The sequence below is a fragment of the Pleurodeles waltl genome, chromosome 9, assembly GCF_031143425.1.
Source record: "Pleurodeles waltl isolate 20211129_DDA chromosome 9, aPleWal1.hap1.20221129, whole genome shotgun sequence".
In the NCBI taxonomy this organism is placed as follows: Eukaryota; Metazoa; Chordata; class Amphibia; order Caudata; family Salamandridae; genus Pleurodeles; species Pleurodeles waltl.
Genome location: NC_090448.1, coordinates 8,407,075 through 8,424,965, shown reverse-complemented (window position 1 = coordinate 8,424,965; position 17,891 = coordinate 8,407,075). Strand labels below are relative to the sequence as shown.

The 17,891-nt window shown below is 50.1% G+C and overlaps 1 protein-coding gene across 1 annotated transcript in view; it reads left to right on the top strand.

Annotated features, from left to right (window-relative positions):
• Window positions 1-17,345, top strand: part of LOC138258827 (dual specificity protein phosphatase 7-like) — a 65,848-nt gene extending 48,503 nt beyond the window's left edge. Inside the window, exon 3 of the mRNA XM_069206098.1 lies at window positions 15,436-17,345. Within this exon, the coding sequence (XP_069062199.1) occupies window positions 15,436-15,743 (308 nt within the window). The 3' untranslated portion in view covers window positions 15,744-17,345. The remainder of the gene's footprint in view (window positions 1-15,435) is intronic.
• Window positions 17,346-17,891: the final 546 nt, after the last annotated feature.

Sequence of the window (17,891 nt, the reverse complement as noted above, 5' to 3'; positions counted from 1 at the left end):
TGTACAATGTGGTGCAGGGTAGTGCACTTTTCTTGCTGTTGTACAGTGTGGTGCAGGTTAGTGCACTTTGCTTGCTGTTGTACAGTGTATAGCACGTTAGTGCACTTTGCTTGGTGTTGTACAATGTGGTGCAGGTTAGTGCACTTTGCGTGCTGTTGTACAGTGTGTAGCACATTAGTGCACTTTGCTTGCTGCTGTACAATGTGATGCAGGTTAGTGCACTTTGCGTGCTGTTGTACAGTGTGTAGCACATTAGTGCACTTTGCTTGCTGTTGTACAATGTGGTGCAGGGTAGTGCACTTTTCTGCTGTTGTACAAAGTGGTGCAGGTTAGTGCACTTTGCTTGCTGTTGTACAGTGTGTAGCACGTTAGTGCACTTTGCTTGCTGTTGTACAATGTGGTGCAGGTTAGTGCACTTTGCTTGTTGTTGTACAGTGTGTAGCACGTAAGTGCCCTTTGCTTGCTCTTGTACAATGTGGTGCAGGTTAGTGCACTTTGCGTGCTGTTGTACAATGTGTAGCACGTTAGTGCACTTTGCGTGCTGTTGTACAGTGTGTAGCACATTAGTGCACTTTGCTTGCTGTTGTACAATGTGGTGCAGGGTAGTGCACTTTTCTTGCTGTTGTACAATGTGGGGCAGGTTAGTGCACTTTGCTTGCTGTTGTACAGTGTGTAGCACGTTAGTGCACTTTGCTTGCTGTTGTACAATGTGGTGCAGGTTAGTGTACTTTGCTTGCTGTTGTACAGTGTGTAGCACGTTAGTGCACTTTGCTTGCTGTTGTACAATGTGGTGCAGGTTAGTGCACTTTGCGTGCTGTTGTACAGTGTGTAGCACATTAGTGCACTTTGCTTGCTGTTGTACAATGTGGTGCAGGGTAGTGCACTTTTCTTGCTGTTGTACAATGTGGGGCAGGTTAGTGCACTTTGCGTGCTGTTGTACAGTGTATAGCACGTTAGTGCCCTTTGCTTGCTGTTGAACAATGTGGTGCAGGTTAGTGCACTTTGCGTGCTGTTGTACAGTGTATAGCACGTTAGTACACTTTGCTTCCTGTTGTACAATGTGGTGCAGGTTAGTGCACTTTGGTCGCTTTTGTTGAACGTATAGTAGGTTAGTACACTTTGCTTGCTGTTGTATAATGTATTGCACATTAGTGCACTTTTCTTGCCGTTTGATGTATAGCAGGTTAGTGCACTCTGCTTGCTGTTGTACAGCGTGTAGCATGTTAGTGCACTTTGCTTGCTGTTTTACAATGTGGTGCAGGTTAGTGCACTTTGCTTGCTTTTGTTGAATGTGTAGCAGGTTAGTGCACTTTGCTGTTGTACAATGTACACATTAGTGCACTTTTCTTGCCGTTCAATGTATAGCAGCTTAGTGCACTTTGCTTGCTGTTGTACAGTTTGTAGCACGTTAGTTCACTTTTGCTCGCTGTTGTACAACGTGTAGCACGTTAGTGCACTTTGCTGTTGTAGAATGTGTTGCAAGTTAGTGCACTTTGCTTGCTGTCGTACAGTGTGTAGCACGCTAGTGCACTTTCCTTGCTGTTGTACAACGTGTAGCACGTTAGTGTACTTTGCTTGCTGTTGTACAGTGTGGTGCACATTGGTGCACTTTGCGTGCTGTTCAGCGTATAGCAGTTTAGTGCACTTTGCTTGCTGTTGTACAACGTGTAGCATGTTAGAGCACTTTGCTTGCCCTTGTACAATGTGGTGCACTTTCCTTGCAGTTGTAGAATGTGTAGTAGGTTAGTGCACACTTGTTTGCTGTTGTGCACGTTGCTCCCTGGTATTTTTGTTTTGTGCCTCTGCACATAGTGGCTGCCCGCTCGTGCATGCTTGCTGTGTGGTTAGTGCATGTTTGTTTGCTGTTGAGCATCCTAGTGCACATTTCTCACTGGCTCCCTCGTACATTTTGTTTCATGTCTCTGCAAACAGCTGCTCACTCGTGCATGCTTGCTGTGTTTAGTGCACATTTTTTGCTGGCTCCCTTGTACATTTGTTTCATGCCTCTGTACCCAGCGGGTGCTCTCTCATGTGCATGCTTGCTGTGGATAGTGCACATTTCTCACTGGCTCCCTTGTACATTTGTTTTGGGTCTCTGGACACGGCTGCTCACTCCTATGCATCCTTGCTGTGGTTAGTGCACATTGCTCGCATGCTCCCTGGTACATTTCTTTTGTGCCTCTGCACACGGTGGTTGCACACTCATGTGCATGCTTGCTATAATCAGTGCACATTTGTTTGCTGTTGTGCATCCTAGTGCATTTTGCTTGCTTGCTCCCTGGTACATTTGGTTTCATGCCTCTGTAATCAGTGTCTGCTCGTTCATGTGCATGCTTCTGTGGTTAGTTCACGTTTCTTGTGGACTCCCTGGTACATTTGTTTCGTGCCTCTGCACAAGATGGCTGCTCGCTCATGTGCATGCTTGCTGTGGTTGGTGCACATTTCTTGCGGACTCCCTGGAACATTTACTTTGTGCCTCTGCACACGATGGCTGCTCGCTCATGTGCATGCTTGTTGTGGTTAGTGCACGTTTGACACAGCTCCTGTTACATTTGTTTCGTGCCTCTGAACACGGCTGCAGGCTCATGTGCATGCTTGTTGTGGTCAGTGTACATTTCTCATGGCTCCTGGTACATTTGTTTCTTGCCTCTGCACACAGCTGCTCGCTCATGTGCATACTTGTTGTGGTCAGTGGACAATTCTCTCTGGCCCCTCGTACACTTGTTTTGTTCCTCTGCATACATTGGCTGCTCGCTCATGTTCATGCTTGCAGTGATTAGTGCACGTTGCTCATGTGCTCCCTGGTACATTTTTTTTGTGCCTCTGCACACGGTGGCTGCTCACTCATGTGCATGCTTGTGGTCAGTGCACATTTCTTATGGCTCCTGGTACATTTGTTTTGTGCCTCTGCACACGGCTGCACGCTCATGTGCATGCTTGTTGTGGTGAGTGCGCATTTCTCTCTGGCTCCCCGTACACTTATTTTGTGCCTCTGCACACGGTGGCTGCTCGCTCATCTGCATGCTTGTTGTGGTCAGTGCACGTTTCTCTCTGGCCCCCATACACTTGTTTTATGCCTCGGCATACGGCGGCTGCTCGCTCATGTGCATGCGTGCTGTGGTCAGTGCATGTTTCTCTCTGGCCCCGCCATAAACTTGTTTTATGCCTCTGCATATGGTGGCTGCTCGCTCATGTGCATGCTTGCTGTGGTCAGTGCACGTTTCTCTCTGGCCCCTCCATGCACTTGTTTTATGCCTCTGCATATGGCGGCTGCTCGCTCATGTGCATGCTTGCTGTGGTTAGTGCATGGTTCTCATGGCTCCCTGGTACATTTGTTTTGTGCCTCTGCGCACAGTGGCTGCTTGCTCATGTGCATGCTTGTTGTGGTCGGTGCACGTTTCTCCCTGGCTCCCCGTACACTTGTTTTGTGACTTTGCACACGGTGGCTGCTCGCTCATGTGCATGCTTGTTGTGGTCAGTGCACGTTTCTCTCTGCCCCCCGTGCACTTATTTTGTGCCTCTGCACACGGTGGCTGCTCGCTCATCTGCATGCTTGTTGTGGTCAGTGCACGTTTCTCTCTGGCCCCCATACACTTGTTTTATGCCTCGGCATACGGCGGCTGCTCGCTCATGTGCATGCGTGCTGTGGTCAGTGCATGTTTCTCTCTGGCCCCGCCATAAACTTGTTTTATGCCTCTGCATATGGTGGCTGCTCGCTCATGTGCATGCTTGCTGTGGTCAGTGCACGTTTCTCTCTGGGCCCTCCATGCACTTGTTTTATGCCTCTGCATATGGCGGCTGCTCGCTCATGTGCATGCTTGCTGTGGTTAGTGCATGGTTCTCATGGCTCCCTGGTACATTTGTTTTGTGCCTCTGCGCACAGTGGCTGCTTGCTCATGTGCATGCTTGTTGTGGTCGGTGCACGTTTCTCCCTGGCTCCCCGTACACTTGTTTTGTGACTTTGCACACGGTGGCTGCTCGCTCATGTGCATGCTTGTTGTGGTCAGTGCACGTTTCTCTCTGCCCCCCCGTGCACTTGTTTTGTGCCTCTGCAAACAGTGGCTGCTCGCTCATGTGCATGCTTGTGGTCAATGCACGCTTCTCTCTGGCCCCCGTACACTTGTTTTGTGCCTCTGCACACGGCGGCTGCTCGCTCATGTGCATGCTTGTTGTGGTCGGTGCGCATTTCTCTCTGGCTCCCCCGTACACTTGTTTTGTTCCTCTGCACACAGCAGCAGCTCGCTCATCTGCATGCTTGTTGTGATGAGTGGACGTTTCTCTCTGGCCCCCCGTACACTTGTTTCGTGCCTCTGCACACGGCGGCTGCTCGCTCATGTGCATGCTTGCTGCTCTCTGTGGTGGGATGCTTGTTGCCATGGCGACGGGACATCCAGCATTACCTCACCCACTTACTGTAAAACCAGATTTAGTTGGTGAGGTCAGCTGACAACACATCCGAGGTAGATCACCTTATGTGAGGGGCTCAGAAGGGGGGTGGGGGAGGCAATAAATATTCAGGTCTCCACCGAGCTTTCCAGAGTAGGGGGGGGTGTTACTCCGGAGGTCTGTCCAGGGGAAGACAGGGGGCTGCTGGGTGTGCCTCGTCCTCTAGAGGAGACCACCCTGTTACTCAAAGCATTGCCCCCCCCCCCTTCGTCCGGTCGCCCTGCCCCCGAGAGAGGGTGTAGGAGTGAAAGTTAGGTTGGATGGATGGATGGTTGGATGGAGGAGTGAAAGGATGATGAGACAAAGGATGGATGGAAGAATGAGTGGATGGATGAGTGGAAGTATAAAAACATGGATGAGTGGATGAATGGATGGACTGAAAACATGGATGGATGAGTGAAAGGATGTATGTAAAGATGGGTGAGTAAAACAATGGATGGATGAGTGAAAGGCAGAGCAGATGGGTGCCTGGATGAAAGGTTGGATGGCTGAGTGAAAGGGTAGATGGTGGGATGGATGATGGATGGGTGGGACAAAGGGTGATAGATGGAGAGACGGGGTGGGTGGATGAAAGAAGAATGAATGAAAAGGGGGGGCTGGATAAGTGAACAGATGGATGATTGAGTGGATGGATTGGTTTGATGGATGGGTGTCCCTGGACCAGTGGCAGCTCTCTTTTTTGGGGTCCACAGAAACACTACCCCCTCCTTGATTTGTGGTCCATTTTTATTGTATCAAGAGTTGGAGAGGAGTGATCTGGTGTTGTAAAACTCTCTTCAAACTTCTCCAGTGTCCAGGAATGAAGAGCCTTCCCTACCCCAGAGACTGCATAGTATCTATGGATGGGTTGTCACCAGCTAGAGCAGAAAACGTGCAGAGTCCCTGGGTATCACCTCACGTCCACCACGAGGTGCGGTTTTGAGGTTTTCATACTGCAGAGACCGCTTGTCGCTGTCCGGTAAGGCGCGTATTGCTGTGGTGTCGGTTCTGATTTTGACACTGTCCACTGTGATCCATGTTAGTGTATGCTACCATGCCAGTTTCCATAAACAGCTATGCCAGCTTCCATAAACAGCTATGCCAACTTGCATAAACAGCTATGCCAGTTTCCATACACCACCATGCCAGTTTCCAAACACAAGTTTGCACACACCACCATGCCCATTATGGACAGCTCACGGTGCCAGTTTTCACACACCACCTTGCCAGTTTGGATACACTACCATGTCAGGTTGCACACACCACCATGCCAGTTACGGACAGCTCATGGTACCAGTTTGCACACACCTCCATGCCAGTTACAGACAGCTCAGGGTCCCAGTTTGTATACACCACTGTCCCAGTTTGTATACACCACCGTCCCAGCTTTTATACACCACCATGCCAGTTTGCATACAGCACCATGCCACTTACGGAAAGGTCCCGGTGCCAGTTTACATACACCGTGCCAGTTTGCATACACCACCATGCCATTTACGGACAGCTCATGGTGCCAGTTTGCACACACCACCATGACAGTTACGGACAGTTCACTGTGCCAGATTGCACACACCACCATGCCCGGTATGGACCGCTCACTGTGCCAGTTTGCATACACACCACCATGCCAGTTACGTCCAGCTCACGGTGCCAGTTTGCACACACCACCATGCCAGTTACAGACAGTTCAAGGTGCCAGTTTGCATACACCACCATACCAACTTACATACACCACCCTGCCAGTTACGGACAGCTCACGGGGCCAGTTTGCATACACCACCATGCCAGTTTGCACACACCGCCATGCCAGTTACGGGCAGCTCGCGGTGCCAGTTTGCACACACCACCATGCCAGTTTGCACACACCACCTTGCCAGTTACGGACAGCTCACGGTGCCAGTGTGCACACACCACCATGCCAGTTTGCATGCAGCAACAAGCTAGTTATGGACAGCTCACGGTGCCAGCTTGGATACACCACCATGCCAGTTTGCACACACCACCATGCCTATTATGGACAGCTCACAGTGCCAGTTTGCATACACCACCATTCTAGTTTGCATACACCAACATGCCAGTTCGTATACACCACCATGCCACTTTGCATACAGCACCATGCCAGTTTTGGAAAGCTCATGGTGCTAGTTTGCATACACCATGCCAGTCTGCATACACCACCATGCCAGCTTGTATACACTGCCATGCCAGTTACAGATAGCTCACAGTGCCAGTTTGCATACACCACCATGCCCAGTATTGACAGCTCACGGTGCCAGCTTGCATACACCACCATGCCAGTTACGGACAGTTCAGTGTGCCAGATTGCACACACCACCATGCCCGGTATGGACAGCTTACTGTGCCAGTTTGCATACACCACACTACCATGCCAGTTACGTCCAGCTCACGGTGCCAGTTTGCACACACCACCATGCCAGTTACGGGCAGCTCACGGTGCCAGTTTGCACACACCACCATGCCTATTACAGACAACTCACAGTGCCAGTTTGTATACACCACCATGCCAGTTTGCATACATCACCATGCCAGTTACGGGCAGCTCACAGTGCCAGTTTGCACACACCACCATGCCAGTTGGCACACACCACCATGCCAGTTACGGACAGCTCACAGTGCCAGTTTGCACACACCATCATGCCTATTACGGACAGCTCACAGTGCCAGTTTGCATACACCACCGTCCTAGTTTGTATACACCATCATGCCAGCTTGTATACACCACCATGCTAGTTTGCATACAGCACCATGCCAGTTACAGAAAGCTCACGGTTCCAGTTTGCATACACCATGCCATTTTGCATACACCACCATGCCAGCTTGTATATACCACCATGCCAGTTACGGATAGCTTACGGTGCCAGTTTGCATACACCACCATGCCTTTTACGGACAGCTCACGGTGCCAGTTTCCACACACCACCATGCCCGGTATGGACAGCTCATGGTGCCAGTTTACATACACCACCATGCCAGTTACAGACAGCTCACAGTGCCAGTTTGCATACACCACCATGCCAGCTTACATACACCACCATGCCAGTTACGGACAGCTCATGGTGCCAGTTTGCACACACCACCATGCCCGGTATGGACAGCTCACGGTGCCAGCTTACATACACCACCATGCCAGTTACGGACAGCTCACAGTGCCAGTTTGCATACACCACCATGCTAGTTACGGACAGGTCACGGTGCCGGTTTGCACATACCACCATGCCAGTTTGCATACAGCACCATGCCAGTTACGGAAAGCTCATAGTGCCAGTTTGCATACACCATGCCAGTCTGCATACACCACCATGCCAGCTTGTATACACTGCCATGCCAGTTACAGATAGCTCACGGTGCCATTTTGCATACACCACCATGCCATTTACAGACAGCTCACAGTGCCAGTTTGCATACACCACCATGCCCAGTATTGACAGCTCACAGTGCCAGCTTGCACACACCACCATGCCAGCCTGTATAAACCACCATTCCATTTTGTACACACCACCATGCCAGTTACAGACAGCTCACGATGCCAGTTTACACACACCAGCATGCCTATTAAGGACAGCTCACGGTGCCAGTTTGCATAGACTACCACGCCAGCCTGTATACACCACCATGCCAGTTTGCACACACCACCATGCCAGTTACAGACCGCTCACGGTGCCAGTTTGCACACACCACCATGCCTATTAAGGACATCTTAACGGTGCCAGGTTGCATACAGCACCATGCTAGTTTGCATAGAGCACCATGCCAGTTACGGAAAGCTCACGGTGCCAGCTTCCATACACCACCAAGCCAGTTTGCAGACAGCACCCTGCCAGTTACGGACAGCTCACGGTGCCAGTTTGCACACACCACCATGTCTGTTACGGACAACTCACGGTCCCAGTTTGCATACACCACCAAGTCAGTTATGGAAAGCTCACGGTGCCAGTTTGCATACACCACCATGCCAGTTACGGATAGCTCACAGTGCCAGTTTGCATACACCACCATGCCAGTTACGGACAGCTCACGGTGCCAGTTTGCACACACCACCATGCCTGGTATGGGCAGCTCATGGTGTCACTTTGCACACACCTCCATGCCAGTTACAGACAGCTCACAGTGCCAGTTTGCATACCCCACCATGCCCAGTATGGACAGCTCATGGTGTCAGTTTGCACAAACCACCATGCCAGCTTACATACACCACCATGCCAGTTACGAACAGCTCACGGTGCCAGTTTGCATACACTACCACGCCAGCTTGTACACACTACCATGCCAGCTTGCATACAGCACCATGCCAGTTACGGAAAGCTCACGGTGCCAGTTTGCATACACCATGCCAGTTTGCATACACCTCCATGTCTGTTACGGACAGCTCACGCTCCCAGTTTGCATACACCACCTTGCCAGCTTGCATATAGCCCCATGCCAGTTACGGAAAGCTCATGGTGCCAGTTTGCATACACCATGCCAGTTTGCATACACCACCATGCCAGTTATGAACAGCTCACGGTGCCAGTTTGCATACACTACCACGCCAGCTTGTACACACTACCATGCCAGCTTGCATACAGCACCATGCCAGTTACGGAAAGCTCACGGTGCCAGTTTGCATACACCATGCCAGTTTGCATACACCTCCATGTCTGTTACGTACAGCTCATGCTCCCAGTTTGCATACACCACCTTGCCAGCTTGCATATAGCCCCATGCCAGTTACGGAAAGCTCATGGTGCCAGTTTGCATACACCACCATGCCAGTTATGGACAGCTCAAGGTGCCAGTTTGCACACACCGCCATGCCTGGTATGGGCAGCTCATGGTGTCACTTTGCACACACCTTCATGCCAGTTATGGCCAGCTCATGGTGCCAGTTTGTATACCCCACCATGCCCAGTATGGACAGCTCATGGTGTCAGTTTGCACACACCACCATGCCAGCTTACATACACCACCATGCCAGTTACGAACAGCTCACGGTGCCAGTTTGCATACACCACCATGCCAGTTTGTATACACCACAAAGCCAGTTTGCACAAACCACCATGCCAGTTACAGACAGCTCACGGTGCCAGTTTGCACACACCGCCATGCCTATTAAGGACAGCTCACGGTGCCAGTTTGCACACAGCACCATGCCAGTTACGGACAGCTCACGGTGCCAGCTTGCATACACCACCATGCCAGTTACGGACAGCTCACAGTGCCAGTTTGCATACACCACCATGCCCGGTATGGACAGCTCACGGTGCCAGCTTACATACACCACCATGCCAGTTACGGACAGCTCACAGTGCCAGTTTGCATACACCACCATGCTAGTTACGGACAGCTCACGGTGCCGGTTTGCACATACCACCATGCCAGTTTGCATACAGCACCATGCCAGTTACGGAAAGCTCATAGTGCCAGTTTGCATACACCATGCCAGTCTGCATACACCACCATGCCAGCTTGTATACACTGCCATGCCAGTTACAGATAGCTCACGGTGCCATTTTGCATACACCACCATGCCATTTACAGACAGCTCACAGTGCCAGTTTGCATACACCACCATGCCCAGTATTGACAGCTCACAGTGCCAGCTTGCACACACCACCATGCCAGCCTGTATAAACCACCATTCCATTTTGTACACACCACCATGCCAGTTACAGACAGCTCACGATGCCAGTTTACACACACCAGCATGCCTATTAAGGACAGCTCACGGTGCCAGTTTGCATACACTACCACGCCAGCCTGTATACACCACCATGCCAGTTTGCACACACCACCATGCCAGTTACAGACCGCTCACGGTGCCAGTTTGCACACACCACCATGCCTATTAAGGACATCTTAACGGTGCCAGGTTGCATACAGCACCATGCTAGTTTGCATAGAGCACCATGCCAGTTACGGAAAGCTCACGGTGCCAGCTTCCATACACCACCAAGCCAGTTTGCAGACAGCACCCTGCCAGTTACGGACAGCTCACGGTGCCAGTTTGCACACACCACCATGTCTGTTACGGACAACTCACGGTCCCAGTTTGCATACACCACCAAGTCAGTTATGGAAAGCTCACGGTGCCAGTTTGCATACACCACCATGCCAGTTACGGATAGCTCACAGTGCCAGTTTGCATACACCACCATGCCAGTTACGGACAGCTCACGGTGCCAGTTTGCACACACCACCATGCCTGTATGGGCAGCTCATGGTGTCACTTTGCACACACCTCCATGCCAGTTACAGACAGCTCACAGTGCCAGTTTGCATACCCCACCATGCCCAGTATGGACAGCTTATGGTGTCAGTTTGCACAAACCACCATGCCAGCTTACATACACCACCATGCCAGTTACGAACAGCTCACGGTGCCAGTTTGCATACACTACCACGCCAGCTTGTACACACTACCATGCCAGCTTGCATACAGCACCATGCCAGTTACGGAAAGCTCACGGTGCCAGTTTGCATACACCATGCCAGTTTGCATACACCTCCATGTCTGTTACGGACAGCTCACGCTCCCAGTTTGCATACACCACCTTGCCAGCTTGCATATAGCCCCATGCCAGTTACGGAAAGCTCATGGTGCCAGTTTGCATACACCATGCCAGTTTGCATACACCACCATGCCAGTTACGAACAGCTCACGGTGCCAGTTTGCATACACTACCACGCCAGCTTGTACACACTACCATGCCAGCTTGCATACAGCACCATGCCAGTTACGGAAAGCTCACGGTGCCAGTTTGCATACACCATGCCAGTTTGCATACACCTCCATGTCTGTTACGTACAGCTCACGCTCCCAGTTTGCATACACCACCTTGCCAGCTTGCATATAGCCCCATGCCAGTTACGGAAAGCTCATGGTGCCAGTTTGCATACACCACCATGCCAGTTATGGACAGCTCAAGGTGCCAGTTTGCACACACCGCCATGCCTGGTATGGGCAGCTCATGGTGTCACTTTGCACACACCTTCATGCCAGTTATGGCCAGCTCATGGTGCCAGTTTGTATACCCCACCATGCCCAGTATGGACAGCTCATGGTGTCAGTTTGCACACACCACCATGCCAGCTTACATACACCACCATGCCAGTTACGAACAGCTCACGGTGCCAGTTTGCATACACCACCATGCCAGTTTGTATACACCACAAAGCCAGTTTGCACACACCACCATGCCAGTTACAGACAGCTCACGGTGCCAGTTTGCACACACCGCCATGCCTATTAAGGACAGCTCACGGTGCCAGTTTGCACACAGCACCATGCCAGTTACGGACAGCTCACGGTGCCAGCTTGCATACACCACCATGCCAGGTTGCACACCACCATGCCAGTTACAGACAGCTCACTGTGTTAGTTTGCACACACCACCATGTCTGTTATGGACAGCGCACGGTCCCAGTTTGTATACACCATTGTCTCAGTTTATATACACCACTATGCCAGCTTGTATACACCACCATGCCAGTTTGCATATACCACCATGCCAGTTACGGATAGCTCACGGTGCCAGTTTGCATACACCACCATGCCAGTTATGGATAGCTCTTGTGCCAGTTTGCATACACCACCATGTCATTTACGGACAGCTTATGGTGCCAGTTTGCACACACCACCATGTCCGGTATGGACAGTTCATGGTGTCAGTTTGCACACACCTCCATGCCAGTTACGGACCGCTCACGGTGCCAGTTTGCATACCCAACCATGCCCAGTATGGACAGCTCATGGTGTCAGTTTGCGCACACCACCATGCCAGTTTGCAAACACGCCACCATGCCCATTACGGACCATTCATGTTGCCAGCTTGCATACACCACCAAGCTAGTTTGCATTCACCACCATGCCAGTTACAGACAGCTCACGATGCCAGTTTTCACACAATACCTTGCTAGTTACGGACAGCTCACGGTGCCAGTTTGCACACACCACCATGCCCGTTACGGATAGCTCACTGTGCCAGTTTGCACATTGCCACACTAAGGGGCACATGGCCACAATCCATTGCTTCAAGAAGACGTTGCTATTTCTGTTTCCCTTCTGCCCCCGCTGAGAATGTGTTCCTCTTGTGCCAGGCATGTTCTGCTCACTGTCCTTCCCTTCCCCACACACTTCCCTCCAACCTTTTGTCCCCAACAGTTCCCTTTGCCCCTAGCACTCCATCACTTCTCCGCTCTTTCCCACCTTCTCCCTGCACTGCGCAGTTTCAGCACCCAGGGATCTCTGTGCCCACACGAGGAAAGCAGCCAGTGGCAGGTCCTGAGAGGGGTGATGTACCCCATGGTGATGCCACAATTCTTAAACAGTGCTAAACCCACACTATATCATGAGTTATAACGCATGACAGTAAAGTCGCTGCTTATTCCCAGCACTCATTGCTAGCTTCTGGGCCCATCCTTGTGTCCAAGATGGACATGAGGATGCATTATGTGCCTAGAAAATAGCTCTAAATGCAACAGAACATGAACAGCGCTGCAAGCACCTGCTCGCACTCACTAAATGTCTTGTCGCACAAGGGTTTTTGTTCCCAAATTACTTTTGAGTACGCAAGAGGCCTAACTGCATTATTATTGGTGATTCAACATCAAAAACTAACAGAATGACGAATATTACTCCAGTGCAATTAAAATGACTCCCATGTCCATCCTGAGTGGGATGTGCATTATTAGCTGGGACCGGTTTAGGGTTGTGCGCTGGATTGGAAAAGCGCTTTTCACATGCGTGGTGCTGTGGCCGGTTGATCCAGGCAAGTTCGTAGGTGTACTCAGTCTTGGGGGGCTTCTTTTGTTTAAAGATGAGAATGCCCCCCTCGTCCTCCTGGGAGACCCCCTGGGACCCCTTCTTCCTGAATCTTCTTTGAGTGGCAGACGACAAAGCTCAGACATTTGTTCCTTCTGGATTCCTTCTGCGTTAAGAGCTAACTTCGGACTTGTGTGCCTCTCTCAGAGGATCCCACCCCTGCTTTCCAAAAGTACTCACATGTGTAAAATGTGCGCCCATGGAATTGAAATAGAGAGGGAAGGCTGGGGTAGGAAAATGTGACGAAAGCATGGATTTGCTCATAACTTTGTGTTTCTTGTTTCCTTTATGGGGAAATTGCCCTCTGACCCCCGAAACAAAATGCCCTTCTTTGTGTACCCCACTAAATGTGAGTGATTTCCTCCCCATTCCATCCCTGGAAGGAGTCCTGCTCTGGTCTGAAGTGCATTTAGATGCATTTCTAGGATGGGGCAGAACCACAGAGGTGCAGTTTCATGGAAGTTCACCAACATTTGCAGGTAACAGTTGCTTCCGATGCCTCTTGTTGGTGAACTGAAAGGTTGTTTCTTCCCAGCAGCAGATGTCTCTTGTTAGTGCACTGAAGGTGTATCTCTTCTTAGTGCACTGAAGGTGTATCTCTTGCCAGTAGCAGGTATCTCTCTTGTTGGTGAACCAAAGATGTACCTCTTGTCAGCAGCTAATGGCTCTTTTGTTGGTGAACTGAAGGTGTATTTCTTGTTGGTGAACTGAAGGTGTATCTCTTGTGGGTGAACTGAAGGTGTATCTCTTGCCAACCGCTAATGGCTCTCTTGTTGGTGAACTGAAGATGTATTTCTTGTTGGTGAACTGAAGATGTATTTCTTGTTGGTGAACTGAAGATGTATTTCTTGTTGGTGAACTGAAGATGTATTTCTTGTTGGTGAACTGAAGATGTATTTCTTGTTGGTGAACTGAATGTGTTTTTCTTATTGGTGAACTGAAGATGTATCTCTTGTGGGTGACCTGAAGGTGTATCTCTTACCAGCAGCACATGTCTCTTGTTGGTGAACTGAAGGTGTATCTCTTGTGGGTGAACTGAAGGTGTATCTCTTGTTGGTGAACTGAAGGTGTATCTCTTACCAGCAGCACATGTCTCTTGTTGGTGAACTGAAGGTGTATCTCTTGTGGGTGAACTGAAGGTGTATCTCTCGTTGGTGAACTGAAGGTGTATCTCTTTCCAGCAGCACATGTCTCTTGTTGGTGAACTGAAGGTGTATCTCTCGTTGGTGAACTGAAGGTGTATCTCTTTCCAGCAGCACATGTCTCTTGTTGGTGAACTGAATGTGTTTTTCTTATTGGTGAACTGAAGGTGTATCTCTTGTGGGTGAACTGAAGGTGTATCTCTTGTTGGTGAACTGAAGGTGTATCTCTTTCCAGCAGCTCATGTCTCTTGTTGGTGAACTGAAGATGTATCTCTTGTGGGTGACCTGAAGGTGTATCTCTTACCAGCAGCACATGTCTCTTGTTGGTGAACTGAAGGTGTATCTCTTGTTGGTGAACTGAAGGTGTATCTCTTGTTGGTGAACTGAAGGTGTATCTCTTGTGGGTGACTTGAAGGTGTATCTCTTGTTGGTGAACTGAAGGTGTATCTCTTGTTGGTGAACTGAAGGTGTATCTCTTGTTGGTGAACTGAAGGTGTATCTCTTGTTGGTGAACTGAAGATGTATCTCTTGTGGGTGACCTGAAGGTGTATCTCTTGTTGGTGAACTGAAGGTGTATCTCTTGTTGGTGAACTGAAGGTGTATCTCTTGTTGGTGAACTGAAGGTGTATCTCTTGTTGGTGAACTGAAGGTGTATCTCTTGTGGGTGAACTGAAGGTGTATCTCTCGTTGGTGAACTGAAGGTGTATCTCTTACCAGCAGCACATGTCTCTTGTTGGTGAACTGAAGGTGTATCTCTTGTGGGTGAACTGAAGGTGTATCTCTTGTGGGTGAACTGAAGGTGTATCTCTTGTTGGTGAACTGAAGGTGTATCTCTTTCCAGCAGCTCATGTCTCTTGTTGGTGAACTGAAGATGTATCTCTTGTGGGTGACCTGAAGGTGTATCTCTTACCAGCAGCACATGTCTCTTGTTGGTGAACTGAAGGTGTATCTCTTGTGGGTGAACTGAAGGTGTATCTCTCGTTGGTGAACTGAAGGTGTATCTCTTTCCAGCAGCTCATGTCTCTTGTTTTTTCTCTCTTCTTGCAGATGAGGCTCGTTCCAATAAGTGTGGGGTCCTTGTCCACTGCTTGGCAGGAATCAGCCGCTCTGTGACGGTCACAGTTGCATACCTGATGCAAAAACTCAACCTTTCTCTCAACGATGCTTACGATTTTGTGAAGAGGAAGAAGTCAAATATTTCCCCAAACTTTAACTTCATGGGACAGCTTCTGGACTTTGAGAGGACCCTGGGGCTCAACAGTCCTTGTGATAACAGATCCCCCACCGAGCAGCTGTACTTCACTACTCCGACCAATCACAACTTGTTCCAGCTCGATTCCTTGGAGTCAACCTGACAGGACTCTGGCTGACTGGGGCACCCAAGCCCTGAAAAGTTTCACTTCTGAGCACTTCGAGAAGCTCTTCAGAGAGGCTTCGAAGGCTGGGATTCTCGGACAGAGTCCGATTGCGGGTCCATAGGCAAGAGCCAGTTTCTGGGTGTCTTAATGCCCGTCCGAAGGAAGCTACAAAGCAGGACTCTTCTGAGGGTAGTTTAAAGCGGTGATGGTGCTGTGCACACCGCTGTTACAGGCAGCAACAGAGTCCTGTTCAGATGGAAAGGCTCCCTGTCTCTGGGCTGGTTGTGGAATATATTCAGATCATGTGCACTTAACAAATTGGAGCCAGGACAGGCCTGCGACTGTTAGCCTACGTTTACGGACCATGGAACCCCTACTCTGCGGAGTATGGTTGGTCTTCTCACAGGTAAAAGTTCCACTCTCTTCACACACTGACAGTTTTCTGAACAAAAACTTGTTTCATGATCTGTTCAACTTGACCAAAAGCACTTTGCACACTTGAAGCCTTGATGCCTCCATGCGCTGGTGGTGGACTTGGAGATGTCAGCAGAAGACTTTGTTGGCATGCAACAGGTAGCTCTGCGAAGGGCCCAGAGGCTACTTCTATCCACCACTAATCACTTCTCCTTAACCTGCACTTAAGCCAGAATCCACTGGCCGACAATGATCTTAAGTATTTACCATGGTTGGATTGGGACGATGGGTTTAGCATGAGGGGGTGAGGCCTACCATGGGCCCACGAGGCGTGCGTAGAGGTTGGAGGGGTACACACGCCGGTAAGGAGGGGACATTCAGCCGGTAAGGCTTGACCCCTGGAAGCCAGAATTGTACTTGTTGTGCAAGTAACTAACCCTCGTCGTTTGTGTTGGATGCCTTCATGTTGGAAGGAGGAGCAGACACCTTGGCTGCTCAGCCGGTAAGGTGACCTGGTCCAGCCTGACGCGAGCATCCTTTGACCAAGAGCGGAAGACTCTTCCAGACGGACAGTGGGGCAGTGCCTTACCACCTACACTTCTGATGGGTTCAGACATTTTGCCATGTCTTTTAACAGACACCTTGTTGACTCTTGTGTATAAGTGGTATGTTTGGAGGGGGAGCGGAAGGAAGTTCCCTTGTTTTTTAGCTGCAGTGCAGCTCATCCTGTCCCCACGCTCTTCTCTCCTCCCCCAATCTGCACCCAACGGAGAAGCCACGGATTTTTCTACAAATTGGTTTTTTTGTACCTTTCCAGGTGGAGGAGGGTCTGCATGGTTGGACTGCACCACTGATATTTTTATTTTCATAAGAAGCTGGAATGATAGCGTTTCTAGTGCGGTTTGTGTGCGGCGAGTGAGTGCGGAGAGGGGGGGACCCCCACTTCAGGGGTTTGGGGCAGTGCAGCTTGCAGAGCTGGAGTGGGGGGGCTTGCACCCTCTTTCTGTGTCTTTCCACAGGTGCGTCTCTTGGTTACTGCAAACCCAAGCTGGGAGCTGGTACGCTTCACCTCATGAAGGAACCTTGTCATGATGTATGTATATATTTATGGGTATATACATGTGTGTCTGCCAGCCAGTTGGGACCCTGTTTATATATTGCAAATAAATATTTTTTCTTTATAAACTTGGTGGATGTTGCACATCATCAGTCTCGTGCCTATATCTGGATTTGCCTAGAAGTACAGTGGTGTTTTGTGGCTGTTTTCTGTCTTCTCAGGAGTGAGCAGCTGAGGATCACACCCCCCCCCCCCATGTTTGCTTGGTGGCTTTGGCGATCACCGTAGAGGTTCATCTTCATGGGGTCGGTGATGGTTGTTTAATTTACAAACCGACATCCATGCCCCAGAACCCCAGTGGTAGCGGAATGTCATCATGCACCGTTTGACGCCCAGTAGGAAGTGATGTCACATGAGCTTTGCCCCAGATGATGACACCTTCGGTGGTGTCCAGAGGCACTTAAGCCACTGACCGGTGGGGTGGATCCTTCTGTGGCCAAACGTCTTCTCCCCAAGCCTTGTTCCCCCGCAAGAGCTTTCTTTATGCGCTCTCCGACATACAGGGCACAACTCCTGGAAAAAAGTAGTCTGGGGGCTAACTGAGTTAGGCAGCATGCAAGTGATATCACTATATGTGACCTCACAGCACATGAAATCACATGTGACATCACAGG